The 18,284-nt window shown below is 36.2% G+C and overlaps 1 protein-coding gene across 1 annotated transcript in view; it reads left to right on the top strand.

Moving 5' to 3' along the window:
* GPATCH2 (G-patch domain containing 2) overlaps positions 1 to 18,284 on the top strand; it is a 127,279-nt gene that overhangs the window by 3,050 nt on the left and 105,945 nt on the right. The window contains exons 2-3 of the mRNA XM_050893237.1: positions 5,314 to 6,027; positions 11,383 to 11,444. Of these exons, the coding sequence (XP_050749194.1) occupies positions 5,314 to 6,027; positions 11,383 to 11,444 (776 nt within the window). The remainder of the gene's footprint in view (positions 1 to 5,313; positions 6,028 to 11,382; positions 11,445 to 18,284) is intronic.

The following is an 18,284-nucleotide window of genomic DNA, read 5'->3' on the forward strand; positions in this document are numbered from 1 at the left end:
GTAGCCTGACTTGTCTCAAGAGTCCTCAATTCTTGTAACTGTTCACACTGTCTTATATGAAACTCAAAATAATTATGTTTTCTGACATTTAATTTCTGTAAGTTTCTGTTCTGACACTGTCACATTTTTAAATTTTGTAATATGAAGACTACATTTGTATTAAGTTTCTTTGGTCTGCATGTCAGACTTACTCTGAATGTGTTGCCAGTGCATTGGCTGTTAGTCTTTACAGGAAGCACTGGGCAGGATCCTCAGAAATGGAAGAGTATGGGGATTCTCTGTAGCTTGATAGCTAGCTGTTATGCCCTCCAGCAACAGTTGGTACAGGGTAGAATGCATTTTGGTCATTGCGTAGCTTTGTGTACCTGGTTGTCCAGTGGACAATACCTAGCTAGGTGTGGACATGGAACTGTACGCTTTGTGTCCTCCTCTTGGTGATGGCCATTGGATGACAGGAGAGTTTAACCTAGGCACAACTTCTGTTTCTGATGTATACCGTAAGCTTCTACACAACACAAGTTTCAGTTATTTCGTCCTGTACCATAGTCTCTTGCTAGTTTTTTAATACTTTTAACTAAGTTGTGTTGCTCCGTTTTGCTTCCCCTTTTTGTATCCGAAGAACCGTGATAGTTCTCTTTTTTGAATCTGTAAATTCTTCAGGCAAGGTGGTGAGATTTATCATCTGCTGCTCCCTCCCGAATACTTGCACCTGTTCAATCCAGATTTCAGTCACATTCATCAATAAAGTAGAGGTCTCAAAACTACTGTTTCTAAGGCTTTGTGAAAATAACTTCTGAGGTGGAGAAATGGGATTCAAATTAGTACCTGTCTGAAGATAAAGGTACACTGTGAGTACAGCCATGTTACGAGACATCAGAGAATCTGTATGGGAAAAGATTATAGAAAGTCAGGTTTTATAATCCCGATGTTCAAGGAACTACTTGATTTTTCTTGTACTCTTAGCTTGTGATCAGGGTGGGTTGTGAAGGCAGCAAAAATCATGGTTCTTTTCAGAATTGATAGGAGACAGATGCAGCGTAACTTTAGCTGCAAGAAGCCCCATATCTATTTAACAGGAAAAGGTATAGAACTAGCAAGTAAATGTAAATGCAGCTGTCAGTTTAGTGAAAAGATACTGCCTCTCCTTACGAGTTGTGCAACTAAATTAGCTTTCCCGTCAGTGTGTGAGTGTTTGTTAAATATTTTGTGACCAGTCAATTGTTATGTGCTTTAGGTGGGAAGTGAGCAAAAATGATACTTGTTTTTCACTGAAAAAGCAAGTGCCCATTATTTCTGTGAGGAGTTTCAATATGGATATTAATGCTGAACACAAGCTGTGTGAACTGTTTTGGAGTAGGTGAAAGCAGTTACACTGTTTCCTGCAACAGTACTTTTATGGTCTGTTCTGGTAAGGGTTAGAGAAGAAATGGGTCAGCCTTTGGTGAACTACATTAAAATTGCTTCAGATAAATGTAAAGGTCAACGTAGGCAAACTAGATTTTCTTGTAGTAAAGTAGAATCTCCTAGTGAAGACATTACAGTTTATTGCTAGCTGTGGGCTGTTGCTCTAACAGCATTTTTATAGCCTTATGTGAGTCATGCTAAACTATGGCTCAACTTAATATTTTATGTACCTCAATATGTTGTTCTACATTCCTTATTACAACCTTTGAAATTTCTCATCTTACTGAATGCAGTTGATACTCACTGGTAATGTCTTTAATACTTCTTGTAGTTATTTTTCAACCTATTTCAAATGCAAATATTTTTGTTACAGTAACATCTGCAGCGATGATTAAAATTACTTCATAGGTTTGGAATACAAGCTTGACGGCTGGTTGTGAACAATGGAGAAAGTTGCAAAACTGAGTTTGTCTGATAAATAATGCTGTAATAGAAATACGCTCCTGAATTTTGGAAGCGGGTTTCAGATTAACTGTGCTATCTGGTTGCTGTTGCCATTTTTTTTTTTCTTCAATTATAGCAAGAGAAATGAGAGTTCCAATAAAATTAATCAAAAGAGATTTCTTGGGTTTTCAGGAGAAGGAGTTTTAATGTTGAAAGTGCAATGTCAATAAAAAGCTGCAGTAGTATGTGTATTGTATTCTCAGTCTATTACAAAGGAGCTTCCAGTGTCCCAAATTGGTCAAGTAATTCTCATAATCATCCTAAGGGAACATGTTGAAGAAATTATAATATTAATTTGTCTGGTCCAAGAGGTAATGCAGTTAGGATACAGTTATATTATACATAAGACCATGGCTGTAATTTTTAGGGTAAACAAGGTCGCTGCCCTGTACAGATCCTAGTTCAGGAGTTGCAATGAAGAGACCTGATATTCAACAGAAAACATTAATTACAGGAGTGCATAAGATTCAAAGTCGTACTCTGATGGAAATTAAGTGCCTTTACTGCTTAGGGCCTTTTAAGAATCATATTATCCCTTTACTTCAAAAACACTTAAGGGTGTTCACTCTTCTGAGTTTCATCTTTTGATCTGGCACTATCTGTATTGACAGTATTTTGGGGGGAATTCAAGGCAAGTTTAGATCAGATCTATAAATCCAAGCTGGATATATTGTGTTTGATCTTGAAGTATTTCATAGAACTAGGGCAACTTTACCACCATACTTATGCCATTATCTGGAGTAAATTGGTATGTCCACTCTAGGAGCTACTTTGATTTTAGTGATATAGTTATCCATATGGATTAAGGATACTGAATTGAATGAATTAATCATAAACTGTGGTTTAAGACATTAGTGTAGACATTAGTGTCCCTGTCTTCCCTTTCCCTTTTACTTTGTGCTGCAGCGGCACTAGCAGAATGGGCTGCAAGAGATTATGTATACTAGTTCATATTCTGGCAAGTTAGCAGAAACCTGTTTGTTTTGAGAGCTAAATGTAGGTTTAAGCCTACTAGTTCAGTTTTTGGTGCACCTCTGCTTCTATCCGTTTGCTATAAATGCAAAAGCCTGTGGCAGAAGGGCTGGGCAGGCAGCTGGGGGAATTGATGTCTCAAATTAACCCAAATAAATGTACTGGAGTTTGCCTGTTTGAGTCTTATGGCTCCTGTTATATGAGTGCAGAAGTATTAGAAAGCCCCTTAAATCCCAAGGGCATCTCATTTCTGATCCGCACACCTGTGAGGATAGCTGTCTTCATGGGTGTTTAACAATAAGGCTAAAGAGGCTAGTGCCCTCCCCATTGTGCAGTTATAGCTACTGAGAAACATGGGTTAATATATCTGTTTAAGCATCATGCGTAGAAACCACGTACAAATATACCTGGACTTGCCTCTACTGGTGGTTGAAATTTCTACTACACAAGCAAAAGCCAAACAAAACCCGCACACCCCGCTAAAACCCTCCGCAGTAATTGAAACTTTGAAAACTCGAAGTAAGAATTAGTTTTAAATCATTTTGATGCCACGTGTCTCAAAGTAATTTCCAGGTTAATTGGCTTCCACTTTTCTCTTTCTGAATTTTCAGAAAATTGTTGCTTCATTTGGAATACTTTTCCTACCGTGTTGCTTCTCTTGCTTCTGAGAAGTATTTTTTTGTGATTATGGAGGTTTTGATTCTTGTGAACCAAATGGATTAAGGAGAAACTGTAGCATTCTTCCAGAACTGTCTCACCCCTTACAAGATAATATGATGATTCTGCTGTACTAAGAGCCAAAGAAAATGTTAGGTTAAGAGGGAGTAATAGGACTAGAGATTACAGCAGGACAGAAAAAGGTATGAGAAATAAATGCAAGTGACACAGTAGTTTCAGGAATTCAAAATGAGCTTGTTTCTACCACCCTCTCTGCTTTTGGTGATCTTGCAATTGAAATGTTTAAGTGTTTCTCAAAATGGTTTAAAAGGAGAATATATAATTTCTTTAGGTAAGATATTTCATGACTAGCTTGGATTTCATCTTAAACGTGCCCTTCAGTTCCCCCATTAATATTTAAAATTTGTGTACTTGACGGTCATGACTGTCCATTCAGCCATCACCATTAAGTACCTTTAACACTGGAGTTTGTGATAAGTGAGAGAGGGAACTTGTGTGCTATGTGTCCAGATTTTCTCCACATCTATAACTCTGCTGGTATGGGTAGAAAACTATTTGTTAATTCCTCCATCAATTTATATTGTAAAACAACGTGAAGAGTCTTGCTTTTAAACATCTGCGACATAATTTACTGAGTGTCTTCCATATTTATCAGTTAGTGTAATGTAATAAAAAGCATGAACATTATTCTTTGCTTTACCTCAACGAAAGGGGTCTTCTTATGCTTTGATGTGAGAATCTGATTGCTGTGTTTACAGAGAAGGTTCACAGCCTTCACAGAAGGATTAGAGTTCAGCAGCAATCATTTAATGTTTTCTCTTCTTTTTGTAATTATGTTCATGTAATGCATGGGTGAACTTACTGAAGCATACTGAGTTAAAGACATGCTAAATGCTAGTGAAATTTGAGGAGGAAGGAGCAAAACATTTAAAAGGATAAGGCCTTAATCAGACACTGTGTGTGTTTAGGGACATTTTTCCTTACACAAGTGTGTGATTCTGTGGATGTGAGTGCCTACACGTGGTGGGAAACTTTGCCTTTAATACTCTAGAATTACCTGTAGTAGGGTATTCTCACAACTTAATATCATTCCGCTGAATCAATATTTTCAAAAAATCAAACAGATATCAGCCATTTGGAGAGACAGAATTAGTCGCTCTTTAAAAAAGAGTCATATTATCAAAGAATTACTGTCTTAACTTTATTTTGGCATTTAGGCAGCATCAAGAGATAATTATCCTCAAAAATATTTTATCATAATGACAAATCTTAAACAGAACTCCCTAACATACTGTCAAGGAGGCATATTATGTATTCCATTTCCCATTCATAAATTTAAAATGTGGTCCCTACCTGCCTGCAGTTAGAGTGAGCGGTCTTTTTTGATGCTCTTGCCATGCGGAATCCCTGAAAATCATAAAAATGTGGTGAGGTGAATTAAAACCAAACAATAATAGTGAGGTCAAAAACAAATGAGGGACCCACCACCACCACTTTCTTTCCAGGACAGAAATTTGGGAAGATAGCTTTTAAAAGGAATGTATGTGCTGATGTGTTGCAAATTGCGTAGGACTGATTGGCAAGGTTTTGTCTCTCAGCAGAAATATAATAATCTTTATAGGATGGACATTAAGACAACCTTGCCTAAAGTGACTAAAATGATTTTGGCAGGTAAAATTGTTATAGAGTTTATGCTTAACACTTTGGATTCATTTGTTGTTTTCTAATGTGGTTTTTTTTCCTTGAAATGTATAGGCATTTCAGTAGGACTATGGAGGAGCTGGTTCACGATCTAGTCTCAGCACTGGAAGAAAGTTCAGAGCAAGCCAGAGGAGGTTTTGCTGATACTGGAGATCATTCTCGAAGCGTGTCTTGTCTTCTAAAGCGACAGGCAAGGAAAAGGAGGGGACGAAAAAGACGTTCATTTACCACCCATCATCCCTGGGAGACTGGTCACTGCTTAAGTGAAGGTTCTGATTCCAGTTTAGAAGAATCAAACAAAGACTACAGGGAGAATCATGCTAATAAGAAAGACCACAGTGACTCCGATGACCAGTTGTTGGTTGCTAAACGTAGGCCTTCCTCAAACTTAAATAACATTAGAGGCAAAAGACCTCTGTGGCATGAACCAGATTTGGCTGTTGACAGTTTGGGAAACAGAACTTTGCGCAGGAGAAGAAAGGTAAAACGGATGGCAATAGATCTGCCATCAGAAGTCTCTAATGCACTGACAATAACTCAACAGCAGGATAATAGCAGAGATCAAGAAATGGACAATAACAATAAATCATACCAACACCAGGAGTTTTCCAAGAGCAAAGTGAAAAAAAGAAAAGTAGCTGCAGCTCGACAGGGACCGGAAATCTTGGATGAAGGAGTAGTTATAGAAAATGAAGAAGTGAACCAAGCAAATAAGGACAAAATGGAGTATGAGGAGCAAAAAGGCTCAGATGAGAACATGAGTGACAGGTTATTCTTTCTCTTCCTCTTTACAGAAACTTTGGATAATATTTGTTTGCTTTTATTACTGTTGCTTGTATTGGGAATCTTTCGATTTTTCTTTAATTCCAGAGTTAACATGCTAACATCAATAGTATCTGTTTTAACAAGTTACTCTGACGTTTTTTTTAAGTTTACTATTTTTAATATATGAGTTGCTCAGGTTAAGGAATTTAGCATAAAATAGAGAGTCATGTAGCAGAGGAATAACCAAGAGAACAGTTTCTTGACATAACACATTCTAATTGTTTCAAGATTAAGAATGACAGAATATACAAGTGATTAATATGTTTTTTTTCTGGGTATTTCAACTGATGACAGTTCTCAGACAAAAATTTAAGTGTTTTTCCAGCTTTGAGACATTGGTGCTTTGATTGTTATCTCTATTCATCAGAAAGGTTGTCAGTGTTTAGAGTCACCATTTAGACAGTATGTTCTTATGTGTCATGGGCATAAAAAGTCTGCAGGTTGCCAAGGATATACATCATTTACGAAATGCAAAAACCAATTTACAGTTCAGAAACACCTGAGCTTACCATTAGAAAAATGGGGGAATGATGACCCTTTGCCAGTACACCTCATCCATCCATTCCAGACAGCAGTCATACTACAATGGTAATTGTTTCCAAAGTACTGTTTTGACAACACAGTAAGGTGTAAGTCATTTTTCCACCATACACAAGGGGTGTTACCTGCAGGGCCTGGTAAGCTTGATTATGTTTATTCCATGTGCCTGGTTCTGAATGCAGAACTGTCAACAAGAAAGACTCATATTAAAACGTATAATTTTGGTCAGTTGCTTGACAGCACTCGTGTCCCTGGGTTTTTTTTGTAGGCATTTTATCTATAAACCGTTAAGCCTTTTCCTTACCAGAGAGGCAGAATTGAGATGCAGAGAGTACCCAGGGGTTTTGACCAGAGCAGACAGATTGGTTACTGTAATAACAGTAGTGTTGGTAAGTGACTAACTCCTGTCATTGCTGGAAAAGTTCTTCTAAGTCTCTTTATTACACACTAGTTTTGTCCCTCACCTGTGAACAATAAGCAGCTGAAAGAGCTGAATGAATCCTAAGTCTTAAAGATTGTTCCTAATGTCTTAATTACTAGAGCAGAAGCAGACCTTCAGGGCAGCCAGTGTAACTTCAGACATCTCACTTTGACATGCAAGGCAGGAGTGTGTGTTGTCAGGAAGCCTTTAGAAAACTTCCCTCTTCTTTGATGATGGGGGGATGATACTGGGCATATGTTCCCCCAAGTTTGGTACCTGAAGACAGATGGTTAAAAATTTCCTTGGAGCTAGGAACCATTGCATAGTTTATCATATGTCTATAGTCTTGTCACTTTTTTATTTATAAAATATTTTCTGTTATGCTAAAAGGGTAACAGTTCTCCAACTCAAAAATTCTGTAGCTAATTTTTGGGTGGAGAGAAGAGTGATCAGTAAAAAAATCCTCTTGTAGACTCCCAAAACTGCACTAATTCCAGGTCAGTCTGAATATCTTTTTATTTTTTCACAAAAGAAATGTTATTGATTTAAAAATTCATCTTCCTTTTCAAAGTGCTTAATGTTTTGTTACACTGAATGCAGTCGTTTTTCAAATCGTACTTCAAATGTTTGTCTCTGGCCCCAATAAATGGCCTTTAAAACCATTCTCATCTTCATAGCGTTTTCTGCTCATGCACATGATTGAGTGATGGTCTGTCATTCTACCGAATTCCTTGCAATGGTCATCTGTACCAACAGGTTTGGAAACCACTGAATTAGAAAATTTGCATTCCATAATGTGATTAGAAATCCACCATATCTAAGCCTCTCGAGTGCATACTGTATCTGAATATTTTATATGTGAATAATTTAAACTTATTTTAAACTAACTTTACTTAAATGCAATAGTGCCTCTACTGTTTGAGATCATTTAGCCAGAAGAATCGGAAACAACTAGCAAACTCTCTTCCTAAGAGTATGTTCTAAAAGTAAAAGCAGAGATTTTAAAAGGGAACATGAGTTTTGTAAGACTGGACAAGATGCGGAGAGCTAACAAAGCATCTTGAATAAGACTTATGCTTCAGCGATACTTGCTGGAAGAGGGAAAATATAAAGTATACAAAACTGCCCTAATTTTGTACATTTGTGTGCATACAGTTTAATAACTATTAAAAAAAAGGATTAATTTTTTAGAAGTTCAGTTTTTAAAAACAAAGCCAATAATTTTTAATGGGAGTTAAATTGCTTGGATCTGAAACTGGTGAGAAGTTTTCAGTGTATACATGAAATGACTTTAAAATAACATGACATATATATTTGAAGTGCACGTTAAAAATGCTAAGTGACTCTTCTTTTGCAGCCTTGTATCTGTGTGTGTTCAAACACGAAACACAACAATAACTGGTTTTTAAGTGCAGGGTTCAGGAGCAGTAGGAGGAGTCTTCAAGCTCTTAAAATGTCAGCATCTAAATGATCCCAAAGATGAATTCCTGTGAGGTTGGTTTTGAGCACTAGAAATGAGATTTTTGTGATCAGAGCCTGTCCTTTGCTCATTCCCCCTTATCCTCAATTCTTAGCTCCTTGGCCAGTTTCAGCCAAGTTTGGCAATGCATGGAGTTCTGGATGATATTTAATTCCTGCAAGCTTTGGCAATTGTTTGCGGTTTAAGTGACTAAATAGAGGAGAAATCTCAATTACCCCTTTTGAAAGAGAGCAGCAGTGAAACTTGGAGATGCCCACCCACTGGCCTGCCAGTCAGTGTGAGTACAGTGGCTGGTCAGTTCTTGGGGACAGGCTTGGTTAGTAAACAAAGGTCACAAGTCTCATATGAAACCAAGGTATGGAACAGTTTGCTAGTAGTAATAACTAATAATAAAAATCATTTCTTCTTTGTTTCCACAAATGTATAAATAAAGCTGTGAAAGCTTTTTGGATAGCAGAGCTGTTCCTTCCAAGTTTTTGCTTGCATACACTGTTTTATAGGACTAAAAGGAATCTGTGGCTTTTTTCTTTTTCCTGAAAGTCTTGCTGGGAGCAGAATTCTCATTACAAAGCAAAGGAATTAGCAATATACAGTGCAAAATTATATTAAAACTGGAAATAAATTCCATCATAACAGCTTTCATGTACTTAGATATTAATGTATTAATTCCAGAGGTTTTGAATTTATTCAGTGAAGTGACTGCCATGTAGCAATTATCTCGGCTGTAATCCCTGCCCTATTTGACTGTGGCCTGAGGAGAATGAATACTGTGGCTGCCATGGATATGCCAGTGGTACAGTTTGATTTTTTTTTTATTTTTTTTTTTAAAAACACAACATTATTATGTGTAATTTTTAAAATTTCAAGTGGTTTTGTTTTCATGAACTGGCTAATCCTTCAGTAAGAATTATTGCACAATTAAAGTATCTTATTTAAAAAAAAGAAAAGAAAAAAGGAAGGAGACTGTTCTCAAAATTGGAAATTTTGGTGGGGAAAGTGGCTGAAATACTAAGGTTGAAAGGATTTCCTAACTTTCATTTTAAAAAGTACTATTAAACAATAAATAGACAGGAAGAATCTATGAAAAGGGGATGTTTTTTCCTTGAGATATATGATGTAAAATTGTGCACAATTAAATGTAAGGACAGTAAAGCCATCTATGTTGTAATGAAAGTGAAGATGGGTTGCTTGCTAGGAGGAAGTTACTAGGATTTGCAACATTAGGAAGTTCAAGTTTTGGTCTCCCATATGAAAGATGGTTCCATTCTCATTGCATGCCTGCCATCTTTCTTCTGCTTAGGGCAATTGTGCAAGTGCTTAAGTCTGTCCTGATATGTATAAAAGATGGTATAACTATTGCTTATACAGTAAGAATATGGATAAGCAGAAGATAAGCAAAGATTAAGAAAATGTAAATCTTCAAACACAGAGCTGTGTGTGTATATATATATTTTTAAAAAAAAAAAAATCACTGCTTTGTCTCCTGATACCATATTGTGTTTCAGATCCTGTTGGGATGCCTCCCAAAGGAAGATACAAAAACCAAATATATACTTATAATTAAACACAAATTAGATTAATTATATAAAATTCATATTACAAGCTTTAAAAAAATTGAGGCTTTCTTTGTGAGAGATTATTAACATTTAAAAGGAAATAATTTTCCTAAGTGTACTAGTTATTTAGAAACAAAAATAAAACTAATTTATTATTAGAAAGTAACTAAAAATAATTGAAACCAGTTGAATTCAAGTATAGGACTGCATGTATGTTTTAATATGAGTAAGTGTAGAAAGGTAAACAGACCTCAAGTTCTTGTAAGTAGCTTGTATGCAACATTGAGAGTAGCCATAGTATTTATAACTTGTACTTGAATTTGTGTGGTGAACTGAAGTGATTTTTTTTTTCCAAATTGTTCTACATCTCAATGTAAATAAAATGTGATTAAATTTTGGTGAGAATATTACTTCCTTAGCAGAGCTACGCTGTTGACAAAAAATGAAATAAATGGCTTACAAAAAATCCTTTTGTGTGAAACTTACCGAATTGTGATCTGTGTTATTAAAAGACAAGTCTGGTTTACTGTTTAGAGGCATGTGGAATATTGTTTGTAACAATGTGTATACAGCAAAGAACAAAATTCTTTACCTATTGACATCTTTGAATTTAGAGAGAAGTGTGTGCATGTTGTATACACACATTCTAATTTTAAGGCCATGATGGAAGTCACAGAAAAAGTGAGCTGTACCTTGCTTTTTTGTTGATGTTATGATCATTGATCATACTTATTTTCTTCAGGGTGACCTTTGTTTTTATTTAATTGGCTACCTTTGTTATAAACTTTTCTTTTTCCCCAAGTAGTATGTCGTGAAACCTTAAGCAGTGTATTTTCCAGAATATTTGCAAATGATGTTCAGAAAGGTAATTCAATTTTCAGACTCTTATATTTCATGTGCTGAAGGAAGGCTTAGGCTGCTTTTGATTAAGACTTTTCCTATTTTATTGAGCAGTGGTGTTCCAGGATCAAGCTGAATTGCATGGTATAAGAAGGGAGCAGTGAGCATTTGATGGAAGCAGATAATAAAATGCATCAATTGTGTCAGCACCTCGTTGCAGTCACATCTGGCTTACTGTCAGAGTACCATTAGATTCCTGTGGTTTTATGTTTCAAAAATAATATGCTTTGTAGTTAATGGAACTAGGATATTTGCAGTTTGATTAAAAAAAAATCGTCCTGTTTTCTTTCCGATCTCTGTTGGGCTTAAGTTCAATCTGAGCACAGCCTTGTCTCCTTAAAATTTTACGACTGAAAGATCAATTGTTCTTTTGATCTGTTTCTTTCTTTCTCTTATTACAGTGAATCCAGCAGTCTGAGCAGCAGTGATGCTGGTTTGTTTACCAATGATGAGGGAAGACAAGGTATTGAAACAATCTTTCCCTTCTCCACCCCTCAAACCACATCAGTTGAAATTCTGTAAGCGTTACAAGTTATTTCATAGGTTAATTACTATATTTCAGTTGGTATTACTATTTTAATGAGTTGAAGTATAGCTTGCTTTCTGGGTTTTTTGAAATGTTACCAGAGGGTGTCCTGAATCCATGACTTCGTCAAACGTTGTCTTGAGAAGCAGTCTCTGTAATATAATAAACTTACTTATCACTTGAGCATCTCCAAAAGATCATCTATACTAAGTTTTAATTCTTCAGTTGCTCCAATTTTCAGACAGGACTGTGTGATCATAGTACTGCTTCTCAAACTATTTTTGAGGTGGCTTTTTTCTTTCTTTTCTTCCAAACTGATATGGCAGGATTTTATATTTCTTTTTCGTTCAGTAGTTCGTTTGAAAAGTAGTTTCAAACTACTTCTTCAGCAGTCTAAGATTGAGATTAGAAGATGCATGCTGTTTAAAGTCTCTCTCCTCTGAAAAATTTTTCTTTAATCTAAAATGCAGTGAATATTCAAAATTTTCCTTTAGTATGCCTAATGTTCTCACATATTTTTATGTGATAAAACTATTGAGGGTGGAAGTATAAGATTTTTTTCAGCTTTAGTGTTAATTGCCATCTTTAAGTGCAACACATTTACATGTATTATGCTAGCACCTTAGTGCCCAGCTCACGGACTAGGAACTCACTGTCTTTGACAGTATACAAAAATGGGGCAAAAAATAGTCTCTCAGGTGATTAAGACTCAGCTTTTCTGTTGGCAATTCTAAGTTAATGGTAATGGAGATTATTTTCTTATGTAGTTTGCCACAGACTACTTGAGCGTGTGCAAGAAAACAAATCCTGGCCCATTCCACAGATCTAGGTTAAAGGAATGTTCTTTTTTTTTTACTTTTCTTTCTCTAATATGTAATTCAGTCTCTTCTGTTTATCTTCTATTATAACGTTACAGTAGGGAGGTGATTTTTCAGACTTAGAACAAGGGTGTTACCTTCCTTGCTCAACACTAAATTGTGCTACATAAACTGTACTTCCAAGTTTGAGTATCTGTTTTTAGCTGTGCTAACACATAGCTTTTTTTTTTGAAGAATTTAGGCTCTATTTTAAAGTTTAGATTAATCTTTTAACTTCAGTATTTCAATACTTTAAGTATTTAAATATTAGACATGTCAAAAAGATTTGCTTTTACTTATATGAATTTCTCTTTTGACTTGCAATTTTTAAAACATTTGTCCTCTATATTTGTATGTAACATGACCTACCACATTTCATAATTACATACGTTTTTGAAGTACCCTTCTGATATATTTGTATCAATAGTTATGTCCTTAAATCCTGAACTAAATTATTTAAATCTTTGAATAATATGGTTGAAAATGTCTCAGTTACTTTCTGTTTTTCTTGTATATTTTGTGGGAGGAGAAAAGGGGAGGGATCAGTGAACAGCAGTGTTCTTTCAGTGATGTGGTGTTGCCTTTTTTAGTGTTGGTTCTTTACTATAGAGCTGTAATTCTTATTTTTTCTGTTTGATTTTTGAACCTTGATTCAGTTTGATTGTAATTTTCAAGCAGAAAGCGTTAGACCTGAAATAGTATTCTGAAATATAAATAAAAAGGACCACAGTAATTAAACTTGAGAAGGATTGTCAGGACAAAACATTATTTTTTTTTTTTAATCTCTACTTTGAACTAATTATTTTGTTTGTATGATCAGAAGACCATTAGCCCCACACTGGGTCTCAGACATTCTTAGATCTGCATTTGGTTTTGTGAAGACTTTTCCATGGAAGTACTATCAGAGATCCTACTGCAAAACCAAAATTGTTTATTTTCTAATAATACTTATTCCCCCCCCAAAGAAAATGCTAGTAATTTTTATCTCTGTACTCCCCTTATGAAGTAAGATGAGGTTATTTTATCTCTGTAAATTAATTTATAGCTGAACTGAGACACCTACAAAATTGAAAAGAATGAAGGAAGGGGAAAATAAATCTGATGAAAAGCCTAGGTGAGAGAAACAAAGCTGGAAGAGGACAGGATGAAAATGTGTTACAGGAAGAACTGGCTGATTTTGTTGTCTGTTTTTAAAAGCTACACTCTGATTCCTGTCTTCCCAGTGTCCCTCCTCCAGGATATATGTTCAGAACATCAGCATCTTGACCTCATTTGTAGTTCAAATTTTCTGCACCTCTGACTTCAGGTTTGTGCTAAGTCAAGTGGAGAACCAGAGATTGATTAATGTCGCCTGGTGAAATACTTGGTTTAAATGATGTGCCTGCCATCATTCAGAAGTTTGGGTAGCAGAGGACAAGAGGATCCTGTTCTCCAGGGCAACATTTGTTCATTTTGTGTCTTTGAGATTAAGAACCATATCTCATTTATTGCAGACAAATACACTTTATAAAACCCTAATTAATTCCCAAAGCATATTCACCCTATGGGACAGACATTCTAGAAAAGAAAGTGATCTAAAGCAGCAATTTCTTCGAGCAGTTGGCCAGCCAGTTAAATAGTTGAGTATTTAGTTCTGAACTTTGGAGTGCCTGACCTTGCAACTTTTAATATTTTCCAAAATTGTTTCAGAAAGGAAATGGAAATAAATTCCACCACAGTAACTGTACTCTTCTGTGCACAGACTCTCGGAAGAGTTTCAACTTCTATAATTTGATTCAAGAAAGCCAGGTGTAGCTGTAATTGGGGGTAGTAGTGGGTTAATTGCTAGATATATTTTAATTGCCATCAATTGCTATGATAAAAGAAAATCGCTGAGACTTGAAAGTTCTGTGTTCCACTTGTAATATGTGGTGTGCCATCTAACATTTTTTCTAAAAACCTGTATACCCTTTTCCTTTCCAGCCTGCCTCTGTTCCAGTCTCATAGCTTTTTTGTTTGTTTGATTTGTTTTGTTCCTGTGAAGTCCTCATCTGAGCCTAGCCATGCTTGTCCTCCTTTTCCAAGTTATCCAGGTGTTTATGTTAGGTCATGCGAGAGGGCAAAAGCAGCTCTCTTGCTGTGCTCTATTCCACTATCATATTACCTTCTGGCAGAAGTGATTGGTACTTGATGTTTTGCAATCCCAATGTGGCAAATGTTTCACAGAAAAAAAACCCATTGCATACTCTGTACAATTAGCCAGCAAAAGCTTAAAGATCATGGAAAATGCTCAGTGCAGGTACAGTCAGTGAAGAAGATAGCTGCTGAACTATTAACAAACCTCAAGTGAATTCTTATGGGTTGTATTTTTTTTCAGAGGTTTGTAAATTGGTCAACTTTGGGGCAAAATTTAATATAGTTAGCAAAAAACCAAAACCCCATGCAAATATCGAGCCCTTGAGTATGAAGGTGGGAGAGCCTGCCAACAAAGTAATTGAAAGAACTCAACAGTGGCTGAAGCTTGTGTGTCAGAAATCCTTATGACTTTCCTTTTTCATCCTACTCTTTCCTTTGTTACTAATAGCATTTTCATAAATGGCTGTTTTGCAATTATTAAAAATAATGATAAGCAGTGTTATGCTCGGTGTAGAAAACTTTTACAAGAGTTTCAAAACAAAAGGTCTAATCTTACATTGCAACATATAATACAACTCTATAATAGGCCTAGCTGATAGGAGCACGTGCAGTTTGAAGGCACTTTATAGGTCTGCTTTACAAAGGCACTTTATAAGTTAAAGGGCACTTTGTAAGTTAAGCTTTCAACACAATGTTAACAAAACTGTAACATTATTCAAACAGTAGTTGATATTATTGCTTTTTTGGGGAAAAAAAGTCAAATTGCAAGTATATTCCTTAATGAATTTTATAGTGTGGGTATGACAAATAAAACACATGCTGCATTCCTAGTCCATTTATACCTACTAGTACACTTGGGGAAATTCAAAGTTGACTTAAGACCTCTTAAATCATGACATGCAGCACTTGAAATGTCCTTTAAGATCTAAGCAAGTAGGAAGGAAAATTATATTAATAAAGTGTTAAACAGTTAAAATTGGAGAAGGTCGGGGAATGTCAGAGTTCTGCTATGGATGTGGCTAAGCTTTTAAAGATAGCTGTTCATTATTTTATGATTAAACATATATTCATTACTGTGTCCTCTATGAAGATGACCCACGACTGATTCAGTATATGAGAATTCCATCCTTTTGTCTTCTCTAGTGAGAAACTAATTTGGACCTTGTATGGCATCTCAGTAGCTGCAGGCATCAGGGTGTCATTCTCCATATATAAAAGAAATGGAATGTGCAGTGCTAAGTGTAATCACACCAGTTTTGAACTGTTGTGGCTCATTAGTTTATAGTCTTTGCAGGTGAAAAAGAAATAACATGAAGTTGTTGTATAGTTGAAATCCTAAATATTGCAAGTGGATCACAGTGGTAGAGGTGAACATAAAGCTGAGACCACGTGATATCCTTGTCTAATTTATTAATGGCACACCTGTACAGTCCTCCTACTCAAGAGCAGGGTATGATATTATATTGGATGGGAGGGGTGGGAGGAGGCCTTCATGTGAAGTTTTCAAGCTTGAATCAGAAGAACTAGCTGCTTAAATTGAATGGTGTCCTGCTACCCCTTTTGCCAAGGTAGCTCTGTAAAGCACAAAGAGCAAGATGCATTGTGCCTCTGTGGATAGGTAACTTAAGCTTCTGCTTTCCTGAAACTCCTTGTATGTGTTATAGTGAATCTTCAGATGTCTCCAAATGATTATTACAGCTGTTAGCAGTGGGGTTTTTTTTAACCTAGAAAGAGTACACTGGTCATAGAAAAGAGACTAGCATCCTAGGGTATTTACGCTCCATGTGGTATTGCTCTCTGTGTGCGAGTTGATGGATGATGGAGCAGCACAGTATGAAGTGGTGTTTATGGGACACTGATGCCAAACTCTTTTCACGGTAGCCTCTCAAAGTAGGTTCTGGTTGTTATAGGCAAGCACACGTACACCATATGTGACTGCTATGGAGGGTAGTCTGGCCATTTTGAAATAAAAGAAAACTAGGAAGAGGGGGGAAAACTCTATTTGTGTGCAGTGGAAAGTCTGTTTGTTATAATCCTGCAGTGCTTTAGCTGAAATAAGATTCAGGTGAAGCTATTCTGAATGTGAAACTGATGGTGATGCAAATGGGGTCTGTGTCCGTAGAGAAACCATAAGAAGCCCACATAAATAATTTTCTAAACTTCTTAAGGAGGAAGGCAAGTAATTTAACATGAAGGAATGGTGATTAGATAAATATGTAGACTCAATAATACAGAGTAAAAATTAGGGAAACAGTAATTGAGGGGAGGGAAAAACTTAAAAATAAATAAAGCCAGGAACTGAAGTGTCTTGAAATTTTAGAATTGAAGTTTACATTTCTGAGCCTTAAATTGATTTTATTTTTTTGTACTGATCAGTACAGTTATAATTGAATGTAAATTGCTTTGAAGTAATTTCTTGAAGCATTAGCATTACCCACAAACAATTTTGTTGTATTTTAAATATGTGGCTAGGAGAATGCATGGGCTCAGAGATCAGTTTCTAGAGATCTGGAGGTCATTTTACCTTTCCTGTAGCTTGGAAGAATACGATAATTTGCTGTAGTCTTGTGCTGAATCAGCATCCCTAAGAGGAAAGGACAGTGTAGTGAATCTTTTGAAGTATTTTGAACTAAAAAAATGTTGCTTTGAATTTTTAATTCTCATAATTTCATGTTGCTATGGATACTGTGTTGCCTTTTTAGAGCTGCAAATTAAGTAGGATAAAATCCAAGTATCTGGTTACTAAACTTGAGTGGGGAGGCCTCTGTGTTGTATTGCCTATATGTATGAGGCTGGGAATTGATTAAATGCAGTGGTCTTCCCTGACTCCTTTTGAAAATGACATCCTTGCAAGGTGGAGCAACTGGTAAACAAAATGCCTGTGGGTACTTTCACCTGGATAAGAATAGTAGTAATAGGCTTATGCTCACCTCAAGGTGATAATACGATTGAAAATAGTCAAAGGATTCAGAGTTGTTTAAAGTGCACAGACAAGGAAGCTAAAAACCAGGTATACCCGGATTCTGCTGTCACGTGGGAAAAGCCTCAGAGGTTCAGATCTTAAGTCTGCCTTTGATAGTAAGCAACATAAGTGCTTAGGGACGTGTATAATAGCATAACAGGTAAGATGTCTTGACAGACAGTTGCTTAATGTACTAATATTCCTATTGCACAAAAAGGAAAAGTAATTTTGTATTTTTTCCCAAAGGACCATTGTTGGGCATATAGTGAGGATACTAGTTTCCTTCCATAGCCACTATTTGCCTTATCCTGCAGTCCACCACCCCAGTCTTAAATTCTAGTTGTTTCTTCTGAGACTGCATTGCATGCCTCTTACAGGCTTCTGTCCTTGAGCTGATTGTGAAACCCAATTTCAGAATTCTGTACTTACTCTCATAGCTGAATTATGTGTAACAAGACTTCTTTTGAGTTCCTGATAGTATTTCTTATTAGCCAAGGTGTCTAGAGCTCTCATGACAAAATATTCAGACAAAGTTTATCTCCATAAAAGTTTGGAAAATCAGAACAAAGGAGTTCAAACTTAATTCTGAAAGGTGTGATTCTCCCTCCACCACCACCACTGTCTCTGTTCAGTACCCTTGGACATCCTCCAAAGAAAGGATACCTGGCTGTAACGAAACGAGGGTAGAATTAATGGTGAATGCATTTGTGAAATGTCATCTCTCTAAATGAGGATTAGAATAAATATGGAGAGTAATCTGAAATGCTTCAGGAACGCAAAGAAACTTAAATCTTGTTTGGACCTTTGTATCTCTTTCCACCTCTGTTTTCCGCTTCCTCCATC

This window comes from Gymnogyps californianus, chromosome 3, assembly GCF_018139145.2.
Source record: "Gymnogyps californianus isolate 813 chromosome 3, ASM1813914v2, whole genome shotgun sequence".
NCBI lineage: Eukaryota > Metazoa > Chordata > Aves > Accipitriformes > Cathartidae > Gymnogyps > Gymnogyps californianus.